Below are 19038 nucleotides of genomic sequence, written 5' to 3' on the forward strand. Positions count from 1 at the left end.
CATTACAACTTTATGCCACCAGTAACACTCGGATAGGTGCAGAAGCCTCAGGTCCCACCTAGGGCTTTGCTTGATGAGCTTTTGGATGCATAGTGGTTGTTGCCATCCTTCCTGGGTGAGATGGATCAGATTTATAACTGCTAAATGCATTAGACCCAAGGTATTTTGTTGATGTTAACATTTGCTGCCGATGTCTAATGCCACATCTTGTTTACAGCCCATAAATTTATGACATAAGGAGACCACTCAGAATTTTGATATATTATGAAAAAAGTACCTAGTGATGCCAAAGGCACGAGTGGTTTTACATTTCAGACAGATACTTTTACACACTGTTGATTGCATTTTAATATAACAGGGGTTTCATTTTGTTCTGCTGATGGATTCTGATCAGCTCTTGGCACTTAAGAACAGGGAAGTGAATGTTGCACATCTGGGAAAATAAAAGTTTTATTAAAGAAAGCATGAGCCAAACAGGTATTTTATTGCTCTCTTTGCTGTCATCTTAACTGATTATAGAAACAGAAAGCCTGGCTCTTTGCTCTCTTTCCTAACAGGCAATCCCCCAAGTGGTAAATACTAGATGAGATCTTTTCTCAATAAGTATTTCCTTTTGCTTATCCCTAGACCAGAACATATTTCATGAATGAACAAACAAAATGTCATAAAAGAAACCCTTGGTTTTACAGTAGCTGGTTGCATTCAGTTTCTGACATTTCACATCTATGACTAGGTACACAGTATCTTCTACTGTTTGGACAAGTCTGAGGTATAGAATTAATGACTTTTGGTTTTCATGGGATAGAGACAGACAGACCTTAACTAAAGTTGGGTTGGTTCAAAGGCACTTAAAAGTATGAGGTTTTCCGTCACCTTGGTGTCATTCTGGGTAGGTGGGGGTCCAAATACTTACTTGAAGGTAAAAATGATTACTCTTTGCCAACTTGCAAGCCATCGACAAGTTGAAACCTTAGTATCGTCTCATCATCTCCCTTCTGATTCCAGCATGGGGGAAAGCAGAGCTCTTTCTCCTCATTTGCTGCTTCTTGTGCTGACCTGGTCTGTGATACCCCTTGTCTATCCCAGTTGGGCATGGAACCTCTCAAAGGCATATTATTCTCTACTGTAACGTACGTAACTCTAGTTCCCCCACTGCATACCCTATATAATGCATGGCACACAAGGCCCTTCCCTGTGTGGCTTAGCTGTTTGCAAGCCTTACCTCCAGCTATTCCCTGCCTACCTCTCGAATTCAGCCATATTGGCTGTTTCACTGTTTGGTGAACACATTAGGTACTTTATAGTTTGCACACCTTTGTTGCCACAAGCCTGACTGTTGAATGCCCTGCTCCCACAACACATACTCCTCCATGTTGTCAATATCTGTCAACTGCCAGGAACCTGGCTGGTTCTTCCCTCTAAGCCCCAGGCAGAAATATAAACTCCTTTATGTGTAGATACTTTTCACATAGGTAGATAGCATTTTCACACTGTTGTTGGTTATTCATCATCTTCAACGGATGGCGACTCCCTCAAGTCTTGCTTGTCTTCTCTATTTGATTTAGAACTCTTGGGTGGTAACAGTAGAAGGAGCACAGGCTTTGGAATCAAAAGATCTGGGTTGGAATCTCTAATCTGCTGTTTAATAGTACCATGACCTTGGGCACTTTACTTGCTTTTGTCTCTGTAATTGCATTAAATGAGATAGGAGTAGCTGTGCAAATGGCTAGTATCATGCCTTGGATATGGTAGGTCACCAACAAACTAGAGGTGAATGTGCACTTTGATGAGACAAATTGTCCTTTTGAAACTTAGCAATCCATGGCACCCTTTCTCCATAATTCCTATGATTTTCATATAAGTTTAGGGGCCAGATTCAGCTCTGAGCTCTCTGAAAAAGCATCCCTGCTACTCCCAGTCTAATGATGACTTTTTCTTTGACCTCCTGTAACATCAATTCACCATCTGTGTGATAATCAAGACACTGAAAAGTTATTGCCTGGACTTCTTAATATTTGCATAAAATTTATCTATCTTATCCTTTCATCTGGGTTGGAGGTGCTGTAGAAGTAGGATCTATATATCTTTTTATAAGTGACATCCCTTCTGTTCCATCAGGATGTTTTACAAGACAGACAGTTGTTATCTTTCACTAGTTTAATTTTGCTCACAAAGGGCTTTACCTGTGCTATTCATGCGCTGGTGGTGTTAGGGCCATTACAGGAGCTGGTACGCACAGAGTCCTCCCCTGTCCTCACCCCACATCCTGCTCTGCACTATTCTTTGTGAATTATTCTGGTGTTTAGCTGGTAAGAGATGAAGTGCTACTGAATACCAATGAAGCCCCTGCTACACATATATAGAAAAATGATAGAAATCCCTCAAGGGCACAACTCAGAATAAACATGATGACTGTAATGCTGTTTCTTTATGAGTGAGTGTGTGTGTGTGTGTGTGCGTGTGTATGTGTGTTGTAAGCTTGTTTTGCTTGTGAGAGTGATCAAACCGTGTTAAACGAAACATCAGAGGAAAGAGTAAGAAGCACAACTGTACATCTGAATCCAGGCTCTGTCATCCTGGTTTGTGCTGTAATGAATTGAAATTTGCCTGTATCTTCCACTGTTTGGTAGGCCGAGCTGCAGAAGCTGAGACAACAAGCCCTGGAGACCAAACACTTTATTGAAAAGCAGGAAGCTGAGGAGAGAAAACTCCTGCGAATAATCGCCGAGGCTGACGGGGAGAGGTTGAGACAGAAGAAGGAATTAGACCAGGTAGAGCACCTCCTAGTCAGGCTTGCAGACCTTGTTAACAGACACAGGTATTTATATTCCACCCTTCACGAACCCTCATTCCTCTCTAAGCTCTGCCAACCATCCCTACTGGAAGAGCAGCAGCAGAGACCTATCTTGTGTTGATTAATTATGAAATATTCACTGCTTTATTTAACTTATATTTATGAACACTTCCCATGCATCAGTCACTCCTGTAGGCACTAGGGACACGTTTGCCACCGAGACAATAAGGTTCATCCTCAAGGAGCTTGCATTGTAGTATAATACAGTGGCTCACATCGAATTGCAATTCATAATTACATGATTCGATCTTGACTGGGTGTTCACATGTATGTGTAAGATATGCCTCCCTCAAACCTTATTACAATGTCGGTACATTACCCATCTAACATGAAAAAAATAAAAATAATAATTTGGGAGATAGAAACCCAAACGCATAATTTGGGTGTTAGAAATTTAAATGCTCTAAGGGACCTGGTGGAGAGAAGTTGGCCAGGGCAAGATAGAAGGAAGTGGTGGAACTTGGCAAGCGCTAGCCCACCATGAAGTCATTCAGATTTGAACATTTAGAAAAATAATGGATTTGGAAGTAAACCAAACACCACAGACATGGCTAAAGATCATTAGATGATTAGGCTATTTTTTTTTTTTTTGGGATGGAGTTTCGCTCTTGTTACCCAGGCTGGAGTGCAATGGCGCGATCTCGGCTCACCGTAACCTCCGCCTCCTGGGTTCAGGCAATTCTCCTGCCTCAGCCTCCTGAGTAGCTGGGATTACAGTCACGCGCCACCATGCCCAGCTGATTTTTTGTATTTTTAGTAGAGACGGGGTTTCACCGTGCTGACCAGGATGGTCTTGATCTCTTGACCTCGTGATCCACCTGCCTCGGCCTCCCAAAGCGCTGGGATTACAGGCTTGAGCCAGCGCGCCCGGCCTAGGCTACTGTTATTATTATTTTTGAGACAAAGTCTCTCTCTGCCGCCCGGGCTGGAGTGCGGTGGCACAATCTCGGCTCACTACAACCTTCTCCTCCCAGGCTCCAGCCATCCTCCCATCTAAGCCTCCCAAGTAGCTGGGACTGCAGGCATGCGCCACTGCACCTGGCCAATTTTTGTATTTTTAGTAGAGATAGGGTTTCACCATCTTGGCCAGGCTGGTCTTGAACTCCTGGCCTCAAGATCTTCAAGGTCTTGAACTACTTGATCCACCCACCTCAGTGTCCCAAAGTGCTGGGATTACACACATGAGCCACGGTACCCATGCTTGGACTATTATTATTAATATTATTATTATTATTATTCTAAAGATGGGGTTTCACCCTAATGGGCAGGCTGGTCATGAACTTCTCACCTCAGGTGATCCACCCACCTCGGCCTCCCAAAGTGCTAGAATTATAGGCGTGAGCCACCGCGCCCAGCCTAATTTTTGTGTTTTTAGTAGAGATGGGGTTTCACCATGTTGGCCAGGATGGTCTCGATCTCTTGACCTCGTGATTCGCCCACCTTGGCCTCCCAAAGTGCTGGGATTACAGGCTTGAGCCACTGCACCCAGCCTATTATTAATATTATTAAAGATTATTTGTTGTACGGTGTTTTCAGAAACTCTAACGGGAGGGGTCCAGTGTTGATTGTCTAGCCAGCTTTTTCTATTGCCCAGCCATGTGGTGCCCAGTACATGTGGGCATTTTATACATACTCGTTGGCTGAATGAATGCTGCTACCACAGTGAAAAGCTGAGACTTTTCCTTCCCTGGTGGCCATGCCCTTCCCTACCTTTCTAGGTCATCAGTGAGAGAGATATCCTGGGGTCTCAGCTTGTTCGGCGCAATGACGAGTTAGCTTTGCTCTATGAGAAGATCAAGATCCAACAGTCCGTGCTGAATAAAGGGGAGAGCCAGTACAACCAGAGGTTGGAGGACATGAGAATCCTCAAACTTGAGATCAAGAAGCTTCGCCGGGAAAAGGGGATTCTTGCCAGGAGTGTGGCTAATGTTGAGGAACTCAGGTAATAGGTAATAGAACCCAGGGCTAAGGGCACAATGCAGTGTGGGGAGCTCCTAAAGTCAGCTCGTATTCATGCTTGTCGCTCATTGAAGGTCTTTATCAAGTTGTGCAAAATGAAGTTTACAGGATGAAATTATTAGAAAATAAGGAGAACAGTTTCTCCGTTGTGCCTATGCTGTGTCACAAAAACGAACCGGTTTCCTCTCAGGGGGGTATGTGCGAGCGCAAAAAAGGTTTTAAAAAAACCGTATTCTGGATTTTACAAAAGATTTTTAAGGAAATTAGTTACAATTCAGAATTTTTTTTCCCGCAATGAGCTTTCTCGAATTTCTTTAATAAGTCAGTACGCAAGAGAGGGAGCATCAATATTGAAATTTAATCCTTGTAACATTTCCACATCTTTTTCTTGGAATTATATACAGGAAGAAAAGAGGTGGAAAATGTAATTTTATCACTACTTGAAAACTTCGTTTCCTTAGAAAGCGGCCAAATTTTATATCTCACTCTTGATTTATCTTCTGCAGCTTTCACTTTAGCTTAGCGCGCCTTCTTCTTTCTTTAAATCTTGCATTACACGAGATCTACTTTCCCTTTGGGAAAACGTCATCATGTTTTATATAGGCAATTGCAGGAAACCAAATAAGAGTTCTGGTATTTTCAGGGTAGCTATCCTCATTCCCCACAGACTTGTAGATGAACAGTATCCTTGACCACCTTGGAATGAGGAACATGGTTTGGATCTGCTTCTCAAATCAATTGGCTTAGAAGATAGTTTGGATATTTAAATGCAATGAATATGTTCAGGGACAGCATGGTTGCCACGATCAAGGATGGATCAATACTTTTTTGGGGGGACTTGCTTGTATTTCAGATGATAAAAGTAGTGCAAATTCACTGTAGAAAATGTGGGAAACACAGAAAAAATATAAAGAAGGGATTAGAAAATCTCCCGTAACTTTACTTCCCAGAGGCACCACCACTGACATTTTGGAGACAAATGGATTCATTCTAAGCAGCTATTGAATAGTTGCCAAGACCATCACTAAACTTGTCAGCCATGAGTTATTTTTATTACATACACAAAGGACCAAATTTTATCCATTCTCATTCAGTATTGCTAGTTTGTTGATAATACTTTTTATGTTTCTTTTCAATGGGAAGACAGCTTCATAAAGGCTGGAGGCAAGCTAGCATGAATTCCAATCTGTCTTGCTACCTACAAGCTGAGTGACCTTGGGCAAGTCACTGAACTTCCCTGGGCTTTAGACTTGTAGTCACAATTAAACGGGAAAACAAATCAGTCTGCCTACTACAGAGTCTAGTACAAAGCAGGCCATCAAATACAGTAGCTCATATTTCTGCCCTCCTCTTCTGATGACATTCTAGAAAATTGAAGTGTTAAAAATATGCTTTTAATTCTAAGCAGCTTGCTCTGAGCGCCCTGTTGAGTGAACATCATGCAGTTAATTCTAATGGTTTGTCTTGCTAATGAGGGGAAGTTGTATTATTGGTTTAAATGAAGCGATTAAGTAAAAGAGATGGCTTAGTATTAGTAATCTGTACCTCTGCAGCAGACGGGGACAGATAATAATGTCCTTATTGCCCGTGTCAATGCAAGTGCTTGCTTCTTCTCTGCCTCCCACCATCTCATTCAATAGGGGGACAGCCAGCTTGCAAACACTGAGGATGGCTGCTGCATATTACCTATCAACTAGAGATTCCTGCAGATTTTAGCAGGGTGTTTCAGCCAGAGTTAGTTATTTGGAACTTTTTCAGCCAACTCTGTAGTTGTGGAACTCAAGATAAAATATCATCACAACTCCTAACTTGGTGTTTCTCAATCCGGCTGCACATGAGAATTGCCAGCAGGACTTTAAGACCTATGAAGCTGGGGACCCATGCTAGACCATTAAACAGAATCCCTCTAGGGATTGGGTCCAGGAGATGATGTCTTTTTCAAAGCTCCCCAAGTGATTTCAATGAGTAGTGAGGGTGGAGCTGTATGCCCTAACTGGTGTTATCACCTGAGCCTCAATATATTGTCGTCAGGTGCTGAGTTTGTGGATTGTAGTGTGTTCATTTATTACCACTATAGAAACATTCAGAAACATTAAACAGTATATTGAAACTCTCATAATTCATCCCTGAAATGGTTTGGCTTTGTGTCCCCACCCAGATCTCACCTTGAATTGTAATAATCCCCACTTGTCATGGTTGGGGAGATAATTGAATTATGGGGGCAGTTTCCCCCATAATTTCCCCTAATGAGAAATACTGTTCTCATTGTAGCCATGTAGTGAATAAGTTTCCCAAGATCTGATAGTTTTTATTAATGGGTGTTCCCTAGAGAAGCTCTCTTGCCTGTGGCCATGTAAAATGTTACTTTGTTTTTCCTTTGTCTTCCACCATGATTGCGAGGCCTTCCCAGCCATGTGGAACTGTGAGTCCATTAAACCTCTTTTCTTTATAAATTACCCAGTCTCAGGTATGTCTTTATTAGCAGTGTGAGAACAGACTAATACAACCCCCCCGCCCTTTGTTCTTTTCATAAACTTATAAATTTCTTGAGTATTCAGAATCATGACCCTGACTCTGAAGCTCTGGCACTTTTCTTTTTTAAGCTAAGCCAATTCTTGAGCTCTACAAGAATTAATATCATCTGCGTCTTGCCCAGATTTAGGAGGCTGGTCCCAGTGTTCACAGTATTCTCCCTAATTCCAACTTTTTATATAAGACATAGTGTGTATGCAACCGATTAAACACAGGATGTTCAAATGGGTGGATAATTCTTTGCAAAATCAACTTTGTTTTATTCAGACAGGAGTTTTTTCACATGCAAAGAGAATTCTTGAGGGAGAGGACACGCTGCCGAGCCCTGGAGGAGGAGCTGGAGAATCCTATGAACGTGCACAGATGGAGGAAGCTCGAGGTAACATCTGGCAGCTCGTTCTCCCCATCCCCAAATCTCTCCTCCTATCCCACGCGAAGCTTCTCCTAAAGCGCAATGAGAAGTGAGGTTTTATTTAATGCTATGCAAAGTGTCACCTAAAATGTAAGGCTGGATCAGACGTAATTTGAGTTCTCTCAGAACCAGATGGTTCATTTGGGTTTTGTTTTAAAAGTCTTGCACAAAATCTTTTCTACCTAAAGAAAGCCCAGTGAAAGCTGTGAACCCGCCTCACAAGTTGACATTTATTTTTCTGGCTTGGATAGGTTTTGGTTAACTAGTTATCCCGAGGCTGCCTGTTAGTCTTGGATGTTCATGGCCTTTAACGATACTGGGCATCAGCATCTTCACCATCTTTCAATTGATCTTTGCATCCTTTTATTACAGAAAATACCCTTTTGTGAACTGCCCTCTTTTTGACAGCATTGTGTTAGCCAAGCCCTTTCTCTTAGAACCTGGGGACACGGCTAAAGTCCCACTGGTAGGGGATGGATAATCAATTTCATATTTAATTTTATTCAATGACTTTCTGATAGTCATCACCACCGGCACTGAAAATAACAGTTAAAGACAAACTGCTTCTTCAAGGAAAAGATAGCCATCTCCTTTAGTTGTACCTAGCAATGTGGATGCCAAAAGGGGCTTCAACTAAATGAATGATTAGGGTATTGGGAGAGGTAAGTAGGTCATATAAGAAAAAGCAGGGCAGGCATAAGAAAGAAAATCAGCCAGGGAGATTTTTGTTTTTCATTTTTATTTTTTTCTTTAAGTATGGAAAGGACAATATATATTTTACATAGGGACTTTTAAGACAGAAAAAAAAATAAATCCTTTATTTTTGTTTTTTATTTTTATTTTTTCCTTACAAGAAAGAAAATCAGCCAGGTAAATTTTTGCTTTCCATTTTTATTTTTATTTTTTAATGAAGAAAACATTAAGGATAATGTCTTACAAACTGTTATGTAAACATGAGTCCTGGATTTTAACAACATCCAGTCCTGCCAGGTGAATGTATGCCAAATCTAGTCCCAATAGATGGATACCAGTTGGCACTGCTCAGTGTTTCTTAAGCAAAGTCAGAGTCAATGACATCTCTCTCTTTCTTTTCTCTCTCAGACCCTCATTCCTTCCTCTTCAAATGCCAAGAGTGATGTAGTTTACTAACCCAACAGTAATATGGATATGCCTGCAGAAGTAGAGATGAAGATTTTAAATTCATTTACTGTCACGTTTGTTTATTCCATGTGTTTTCAGGCAGATCTTTAAAGTTGCTAATTCCACATCAATTTCTGTTTAAAAAATTAGAAAATAGAGACTCAGGGAGGCAGTTGAAAATATTTAGCTGTTAGATTAATTCAAAATGTCAGTACAGTTGAAAGTGAAGCCTTGGCTCAAAGTCTAGAGGACAAATTCCCAATTTATAACTGTATATCTTGTTTGAATTGTACACAACTAGTGAAGGAACATCAAAGCTTTGTGGACTGATGATTCCATTTCAGAGCTAAATGCCATGGTGGTGTCCTGCTGCCAATAATGAACAGAAGTCCACATTCTGGAAACCATCCTCGTCATAGACTGCAGTGAATCTTCCTGTTGACAGTGACCAAAGGAGAATCCTAAGGCTGAGTGAATTAAGGAGCCCTACCTCATTCCGTTCAAGAATTCTAGGGGCTGGGCACAGTGGCTCACACCTGTAAGGAGGATTGCTTGAGCCCAGAAGTTGGAGACCAGCCTGGGCAACCTAGTGAGATCCTGTCTTTACAAAAAAATTAACCAGGTGTGGTTGCATGTGCCTGTGGTTCCAGCTACGTGGGAGACTGAGGCAGGAGGATTGCTTAAGCCCTTAGAGTTTGAGGCTGCAGTGAGCCATGATTGCACCACTGCACTCCAACCTGGGCAACAGAGTGAGATCCTGTCTCCAAAAAAAAAAAAAAAAAAAAAAAGGAATTCTAAAATGAAGTTAAACAGAGGAGATGGTAGGGTAAGCCTCGGAGCATAGGAACTGAGAACTACAGCCTTTGTAGCTTGGCATAGTTGGGCTTGAGTCCAGCTCTGAGCCTTACCAGTCTGGGTAAATGAGAGTTTCTCTCAGTCTCAGTTGTCTTATCAGTATGAAAGGCTAAGACATACTGTCTCCTAGGGCTGTCCTGCAGCTAAAGAATAATGCTGTATAAAAAGCATTTACCATAGTATCTGGATGGTGGCAAAGAGTCAGATATCAAGCATAGTAGCTACCATTATTGTTATTCCCACTGGTGGAATAAACATGTTTACTTTCTATTTATAGAATAACTAGTACCATAGGTAAAACATTAGGAAAATTGCAACCTGCTTTTTTGGGGATAGATATTTATGATTAGCTCATCTATTATACTTTTATTTAAAATTCTAATTCTCTCTGTATTGGGTCTGCAGGTTTGTGATAGATTTTAATAAAACTGTGTGCATTTTACGTAGAGACCTCGGGGCTTCAAAGTTGATGATATCTCAACTGCTATTGTTCCCCTTGGACAGGCCAGCGACCCCAATGCATATGAGCTGATACAGAAAATTCACACCCTGCAGAAGCGTCTTATCAGCAAGACTGAAGAGGTTGTTGAAAAAGAGCTGGTCCTTCAGGTAGCATTTTTGTGTTCTGTGCTCATTGTACATGCAGATTTCCTTAGCAGCACCATCTTCAGGACTACGTTCTTAGAATTAGTCAGTTATTTGGCAGCATTGCATGTCCCGTATTTAACTGTAGATGGCAACAGTGACTCACACATAGAGAACAAGCACAGCCTGATTAATTGGTCTTTTATGTTGCGATTACTGATATTTCAAGAATTCTGGAAAATTAAGTTCAAGGCTAGACTTACTGCAATGGGTAATGTGAGCAACTCCCCCCACGTCTCTACAGTTTTATTTATCAGAGTCTTTTAAACATTTTTCTTCATATCTTCATATAATGCAAAATGCTGTGATTTTGATTTTGAAAATAAGCTTTCCTATAGAGTACAAATGATCTGTTCACATAAAGATGCGTATGAGTGGAATGGAAGAAGAGATTTCTTTTTGAGGATTTTATGCAGTAAGTTGTTCTGCAGCAAGTAGGCCTGTATCTTTGCAAGGGCCAGCTGTCAACATCAACATCACCATCTTCATCACTGCCATCATCATCATCACTTACTGTGTGCCAGGTATGCTGGTGGCTTTACCTACTTGGTCTCATTTCCTCTTTGCAGTTCAGGAAGCAGTTATGGTCATCCCCAATTGATGGCCGAGGAAGTTAGGGCCCGCGAGTTTAGCATGGATAAGAATGTCAGCTCTTGAAGTTAGATGACTTCGTTTGGACTCCTGCCAATTGCTCTGCCAGTGTAACTTCATTGCACCTGACATTCTTAGTCTGTGTTATGGGACAATAACAGAACCTGTGAAAATGGATATTGTGAAGATTGAAAGAGTTTAGTGTTGTCCTTGGTAACATGGTGTCTACTAAATATGAGCAATGGTTTATGTTACTTTGGATTCCAAGGCCCATAATTAATTAATTTTTTGAGACAGTCTCGCTCTGTCACCCAAGTTGGAGTGCAGTGGTGCCATCTCAGTTCACTGCAGCCTCTGCCTCCCTGGTTCAAGTGATTCTCCTGCCTCAGCCTCCCAAGTAGCTGGGATTACAGGCATGTGCCATTGTGCCTGGCTAATTTTTGTATTTTTAGTAGAGATGGGGTTTCACCATGTTGGCCAGGCTGGTCTTGAACTTCTGATCCCAAGTGATTTGCCTCCCTCAGCCTCCTCAAGTGCTGGGATTATAGGCATAAGCCACTGTACCCAGCCCCAAAATCCATAATTTTAATCGCTAGGTTAATATTAGTAGGAGTAGGAACTTTTATATATGAGTAAAGGGCATTTGCTCCTTCTGTTTTACAGTCTACCTTAAAAGAGATAGTTACGCTAATATGTATTGGGTATACAGTAAATAGCCTTCCAGAATATCACAACACTGAACGGCCAACAGGGATTTTCCTCTTCTCTTGTAGATTACTGTGCTGGTTGAGAGAGTAGACTTTGAAGTCCAGAAAGATCTGGTCTTAAATCAGTGTCAACCCTTGATCATTTCATGACTTTAAGAGAATTACATACATTTGACAGATCTCAGTTTTCCCATCTGTAAAATGGGGATGATAATACCTGTTTTTTTCGTAATGGGAGGAGGATACTCTAGTCAGAGTGCATAGTTTGGATGTCTTGTAAGGATAACCAATTATTAGTACGTGGCACTGGGCTTCGATAGTCCAGAGTTTGAGCTGTGGCTTCCCTGATGCTGGCCATGAGTCATTTCCCACGTCTGTGCAGCTGGTAAGTGCTAGGGTGGGACTCGGCCCAGACAGTCACTCCAGACTCACACTTTCTACTGCTTCACTACTTTGTCTGTTCTGTGATCATCACTTTGTTAGTTTTAAAAAGAACCAAATCTTATGTTTGCCAAGCCTCTGTATTGTAAGTTTGTTTTATATTTCATGGACTGCTCTGACTTTATTATTTCCTTCCCCCTATGTACACTGGGTTTACTCGGTTCTTCTACCTTTTTAAGGTTGATGCTCAGCTCATTGATGTTCAGTCTTCTCTTCTAATATAAATATTTCAGTTATAAAATGCCCTTTAAAGCTGGGTGCAGTAGATCATGCCTGTAATCCCAGCACTTTGGGAGGCCGAGGCAGGTGGATTGCTTGAGCCCAGGAGTCCGAGACCAGCTTAGACGACATGGCAAAACCTTATCTCTACAAAGAATACAAATATTAGCGGGGTATGGTGGTGTGCACATTTAGTCCCTGCTACTCAGGAGGCTGAGGTGGGAGGATTGCTTGAACCCGTGGATTCAAGGCTGCAGTGAGCTGTGATTGTGCCACTGCACTTCAGCCTAGGTGACAGAGTAAGACCCTGTCTCAAAAAAAAAAAGTTATATTTAGTTCCTTTCCACAGGTTTTGATATGGGGAATTTTCATTTAGTTCTAAATGTAGTATATTTTCAGAATTACTTCTCCTTTGGCAGTCTAAATAATAGTCACTATTTCTCCTAATAATAATTAGGAGATATTTTATGACATTTCATGATAATTAAAAGTGCATTTTAAAATTTCCAAATATATATGTATTTAAGTTATCTTTTACTTACTGACTTCTCATTTTTCTGCATTGTAGTCTGTATTATACAGATTCTTTGGAATTCATTGAAACTTGATTTGTGACCAACTAAGTGGTCAGTTTTTATACCCAATGCCTGCTGTTTGAAAAAGATGCATGCTCTCTGAATGCTCTGGGGTTAGTGTTCTGTATTTGTTAGTAAGATCAACCTTGTTAATTGTATTGTCTAAATCTGTACTTTTCCTAATTTTCTGTCTGCCTAATCGCTGAAAAAAGTTTGGAGATTTGTCTATTTCTCCTTGTAGTTCTGTCATTTTTTGCTTTAAGGACATTTTAGATTATGATCATAAGGTGAATATAAGATTACAATGTTTATTTCTTCCTGGTTGGATTGCTGCTTTCATATTATGTAAGAACTCTCCTAATAGTATTTTTACTTACAAATTTGCCTAATATTAACATAACTCTATCAGCTGGATTTTGAAAAGTAGCTTTCCTACTTTTTATTTTTAAACTTGTGCTGTCTTTGCAGTTTAGGAAAATCTCTTGTAATTAAAAAAATCTTACGTTTGTCTTTGTGTTTAGTTTATGTTTATTGATAATTTTAGGTTTATTTCTACTTTCTTATCTACCCTGACTTTTTGTAATGCTCAGAAAATTCAGAGTTTTCTTTATGTTCTGTTTTTCCCATTCACCAGTTTCCCTGCTCACTATTACTACCTATTCCCTTTTTCTAGTTTTTTTTCTTTTTCTCAATAGTTACCACCACTCAGTATAATATTCTTTCTGTGTCTCTGATTCCCTTAAATACATTATCTTAATTCTTTGTTTTTCTCTTTCATAGATTCTCTTAAAAATTCACCATGCATAGTTGACATCAAATCTAAGTAAGTCTAAAGTTGATCAATATCTTTCTCTTTCTTACAAACAGTGCAAGGATTTAGAATGCTTTAATTGTGGCTACCCTACTGTTTCCAAAATTAGCCATCACCACTATTATGTTATAGAGTCAATTTATTAAGATTTACCAAGGTGTTTACCAGTTCTTTTGTTTTCTATTTCTGTATATCTCCAATTCCTTACTTCCAGGTTCTGTCTCTTTCTTTTTGAAGCATATCTTTCATAATTCTTTAACCAATAGATTTTTCAAGGGTTAATATTCTCCTTTGCTTATCTAAAAATGTTTTTAGTTTGGCCTTATTTGTAAATGATTAACTTGAAATCTTATTTTTTTTTAATTTTTGTATTTTTTTTAAAATTATACTTTAAGTTCTGGAGTACATGTGGTTGAAATTTTATTTCCATTTGTACTTTGAAGATGTTGATCTTTGTGACCCAGCTTCCAGTGATGTATCTGAGAAGTCTGCTGTTCATCTAATTATTTTTGCTCCTTTTTAGGTGACCTGCCTTTTCTTCTGTTTGATTGTTAGATCTTCTCTTTGCCGTTGATGTTTCAGAGTTTCAGCACAATGCATTTGAGTATGAATTTAGTTTAGGCTGCTATGTTCAGAACACACTCCATTTCCTGAATCTGGGGATTCCCGTGTCTTCAAATAGTCTCTTTTTTAGTGTCTTTATTCACTCCTCCTGGAACTCTTATTAGAAGTATGTTGGGTTTTCTTATTCTATTTACTGACCTAGTTGATGTTTTTCTTCTCTTTAATCTTTATGTTCCATTTTCTCAGCTTTATCTTTTTTTTTTTTTTTGACACAGAGTCTTGCTCTGTGGCCCAGGCTGGAGTGCCATGGCAGAACCTTGGCTCACCACAACTTCTGCCTCCCAGGTTCAAGCAATTCTCCTGCCTCGGCCCTCTGAGTAGCTGGTATTACAGGCTCCCACCACAACGCCTGGCTAATTTTTGTGTTTTTAGTAGGGACGGGGTTTCATCATGTTGGCCAGGCTGGTCTCAAACTCCTGACCTCAAGTGATCCGCTGGCCTTGGACTCCCAAAGTGCTGGGATTACAGGCATGAGCCGCTGCACCCAGCCAGCTTTATCTTCTTGTTCACCAATTCTTAAAGTGTGATTACCTGCTAATAGTCAATACATTGAGATTTTATTTTCAATGATTTTATTTTTATTTTCAGAGATTCTTCTTCACATATGCCTGGTCTTCGTTGATAGTTTCTTGATTTTCTTATGGTTTGCATCCTTCCTTTATTTCCCCAATTAATTCAAAAACTTATTTTATAGTCTTTATCGGAGTGTTCTATTATTGAAGTTCTTAGGGGATTTTCCTGTTTGTTGTGACTGCTGAGTTTCACTCACGGTAGATTTTTCCTTTCGTATTTTGTGATTTTGGATCATGAACTCATTTTCAGAAAGCCTTTATTTGAGGACCTGGGAATGGTTCAGGTTAAGGGTATGCCCATTCATTTGTTTCTGCCTGGTGCCTTAGAAGATGTCACTTGCTTAGAACAACTTTTTTAATGTTAAATTCTCACCTTGGGCTTCTTGGACTACTTGGCTAACACATACTAGAACCCCAAACTCTTGTGACAGAAGATCCATGGATACAAATTTTTAGGGAAGGAGCTTTTTTTTTTTTTCCCCTGGCTACCCAGAGCTCAGGAGACATAGTTAAGTTTCCCTGCGATCTTCCTCTCCCAGTGGGTGGATTTCTATCTATTGTATCTTTTCACCAATGGTGAAACTTTTAAAAGTCACTAACTTTATGTTGAAGAATCTTAGTACTAACACCCACTTCACACAGGGCCAGCACCTTATCCTTTGCCTTCTTGTGGTCACTAAAATCCAGGCCCTTTGTTCAGCTATCCCTTGATGGATAGCTGCAATATATATCTATTCACTGCTCTAACATGCAGTTCACTCTTTGATTTTGACACTTGAGAAAACTAATTGCAACTCTGTTTTGTGATTAAAACTCATGCTGAATTATTTTGCTCAGAATGTTTACTGTTTTCTAGACGTAGTTTTCATGTTATTTAGTCCGACGTGTTGCCATAAATAGAAATCTCGTATTTGCTCAACTCACTAGTTTCCTCATCTGTAAGTTGGGAACAATAATAGTGCCCATAGAACTGTGTTAGTACTCATAAAAGTTTAATAGAATGCTTAGTTTTCATTAACAATGTTGTTAATATTATTTTTATTAATAGGATTAATCACCAACACAGTTTTTCCAGGCCCCCAAAGTTTAATGTCCTGTCTCAATCCCTTTTAATCAATTCCTTATTTAGTGTTTGGAATGGTTGGGCTGCCCTGTGCCTGCTGTGAATTTTTCTCAGCAGTTTGCATACCCCCAGATAACAACAAGTCTTGTTATCTTGTTGAAGCCTCAAGTGCTCCATGGGATTTGACAGTTTCTCAATTTCATCTTTTTAAATTAAAATACTAGAGAAGTTCTCTGCACTCACAACAGAACATTTTGCAATTAGGAAGACTTTTAGTTGAATTCTTCTGAGTATCAGAGCAATTTTTAAATAACTGTTTAATCTGTTACATGGTGATGGAGAGACCCCATCATTTCCAATAAGCAAGTATGATGGAAGCTTATGTTCAAGCCCCATTAGCCTGTGAACTCTTTGAGGAGAGGCACTTCCCAGTTCACTTCTTTAATCCCAATGCCTGATAGAGTACCGGGCACATAGATGCTTATTATAGATCGACTGGCTCTCTGCCTGGGCAACTCCTGCCTACCCTTTAGGACTCAGCTTAAATATTGTTTCCTTTGGAAAGCCCCTTTTCACTAGGTTAGGTGTCTTGGTACAAGTTCCCATAACTTGGCTTCTCCCTCATACCACTCATCACACTTGTAATTAATGAAATAGTTGTAATTGCATATTTAATGGCTCTTGGCTGTTAGACTATCAGCTTCGCGAAGGTAGTTCTGTGTCTGTTTTGTTGATCATCACATCCCTAATTTCTCTTCCACAAATATTTGCCTAGCAACTTATTAAAGGTTGCAAGAATTGTGGTCCTTCAGAAAATGGTATGTTGCACAGTCATTTAAGTTTGGTCTTTGAGCTCTGAGAGGTGGCCTTTGCATTTTTTATTGACTTCTGACTTTGCAGGAGTCTGGAATTTACTGTGGGTTTATGGATCTATAAACTTGATGCAACCTGTCAGTGTCCTTTTTGTGTGTGGAGGCAGGCTGATTCATATGGGTGTGCTCAAAGTTCTTCCCTCGCTTGGGATTAACATGAAAATGGTTCTTGAGCCTAACTTTATGGCTTCAGTGGTAAGATGAAGAAGTCAGCATTCTTGTCAGAATTGGAATCTAAGGTGTGGATGGGAAGGATTTCTTTTCTTCTGCTCACCCAGCTACCTTCTTCACCTTCAAAGAAGCAGGGGCGATGGAAACTTACCTGAAGCTTGCCTCCTGGTGGCCTCTCCTCGCTGCTGTTGCTTCATTTGTTCCTCATCTCTTCTAAACTCTTCAGGATTAATGACTTCTTCTATCTTTTAAAGGCATCTGTGGGATAAGGCAGGCATATGTGCCTTGAGTAACTGCTATCCATTACCCAGGTATCATTACATCATCATCATCATCATCGTATTCTTAATAATAGGCAAAAGCCATGATAGCATTGGAGTAGGATGCTCTAACGTCTTGCTAGAGGCACTTAAAACATGAGGAACACTCAGAGCTGCTCAAATTGTTTCTTCCGAATGCTTAAATACGGGGTAACAAGTTCAAATGCAGTTACCCTCAGGGCCAGGCACGTAACAAGGAAAGAGTGAGGTGGATTTTGCATGTCATGATCAGAAACAGCAACTGGTAGGGCCAAAGGGAGTGGTGGGGATTGCAGCACATGGTGGGCTGTGGGTCCCAGTCCTAGGAAGCATCCCTAGGAAGCAGCTAATCCTACCCCAGCTAACTACAGGCTGATGTTGTCAAATCTTTAATTTTTAAATAGCTGGAAATACAGATTTTTATGTTCAGGGCGCTGAGTTTTAAACATTGACCGTCTTAAAAACACTGTATGGGATCCCAGAAACGAGTTTGCCAACCATCCTTGGCCCACAGTGGATACTTTGCCACCTCTAGCTTCAAGGCTTTGGAGAGAAGGAGACGTAAAGGAACAGCAGCCACAGAATCAGCTTTACTAGTTTTGATTTCTTTAATCATGTTCTTTGTGGTGATTCCTTGATGGACTTGCAGAGCCTAAAAATCAAAATGGAAAGAGGGAGGGAGGAGAAGGTGCAGGCTGTAGGTGCTATGGCAACAGCAATCAGAGGTGAGCAAGGCTGGGTTGTTCTAAGGATGTGAACAGAGAGGCAGAGAAGCAGAGGCTGTGTTCTGTGGGGCAGGGCGGGTGGGCTTCATGGAAGGTGGGCTTTCTTTAGATGTCTTTTGTCTTGCTGCTAATAACTCTTAATTTTATTTTATAAACTCTTCTAAAACAGAAAAGTTCGTCTCTGAACTGTTAAAAAGACCAAGGGTTGTCTCTGAGCACCCCCACCCCCATGCATGGGCAGCAGGAATACCTTGTGTTGCCGGCCTCCACTTCAGTCACTGAGCACCGGGAATTCCGGGGTCAATGAACGCAGACCTGGTCCCAGCCTTGAAGGACCTCTTAGCTCTGCAACCACAGGGCAGTGTGCCAAGGGCTGTGATACTGTACAGGATGCTATGGGACTCTAAGCAAGGCTCTGGAGTGGGCAAGTATCTCAGCTTTGGTCTCTTCAAATCAGACACTGAGATAAAGGTTTGGGGCCTGGTCATTTGGGAGGCAGTTGCAGGAAGCTGGAGTGGAGAGCAGGAAAGTGAGACGGGGAGGGAGGAAAAGCCGGTGTGTGGAGGGGGAGGGAGCTGGCCACCCCATAGACGTCTGAGATCTAGTATCACTGGGATTCCTCTGTGGAACCACACAGGAAAGAGGGTAAAATTGTCTGTCAGAGGAAGGAGGACAGGGCATTTGCTTAATGACTCCCATTCCCCACTGGTTGAGAGTTGCCCCTGGGGACATTGAGCTGCTTTGAAACACAGACAGAGGGAGAAAGGCTGACTCCTGTGCACCTGAGGTGGAAGCTGCTACAGTGTTCTGGAAACTGTGGGCCCTCCCAGCGCACCAGGCATATCAGCTCAAAATTATGAAATTTAGGACAGGCTATAAGGAGGATGCTCAGGGCACCAAAAGTATCTGCTATATGAGTCAGGTCTCCTGGCAGGTCCTGGGAACCACCAGCCAGGTAGATCCTTTACTCA

At 40.9% G+C, this 19038-nt stretch overlaps 1 protein-coding gene and 1 pseudogene across 1 annotated transcript in view; both read left to right on the forward strand.

Annotated features, from left to right (window-relative positions):
• Positions 1-19038, forward strand: part of CFAP58 (cilia and flagella associated protein 58) — a 125332-nt gene that overhangs the window by 60788 nt on the left and 45506 nt on the right. The window contains exons 12-15 of the mRNA XM_032281553.1: positions 2631-2771; positions 4573-4796; positions 7613-7724; positions 10257-10361. Of these exons, the coding sequence (XP_032137444.1) occupies positions 2631-2771; positions 4573-4796; positions 7613-7724; positions 10257-10361 (582 nt within the window). The remainder of the gene's footprint in view (positions 1-2630; positions 2772-4572; positions 4797-7612; positions 7725-10256; positions 10362-19038) is intronic.
• On the forward strand, positions 3070-3183 carry LOC116554262 (annotated as a pseudogene).

The sequence above is a fragment of the Sapajus apella genome, unplaced genomic scaffold (genome assembly GCF_009761245.1).
Source record: "Sapajus apella isolate SASKATOON/1434 unplaced genomic scaffold, GSC_monkey_1.0 scaffold13, whole genome shotgun sequence".
Taxonomy (NCBI): Eukaryota; Metazoa; Chordata; class Mammalia; order Primates; family Cebidae; genus Sapajus; species Sapajus apella.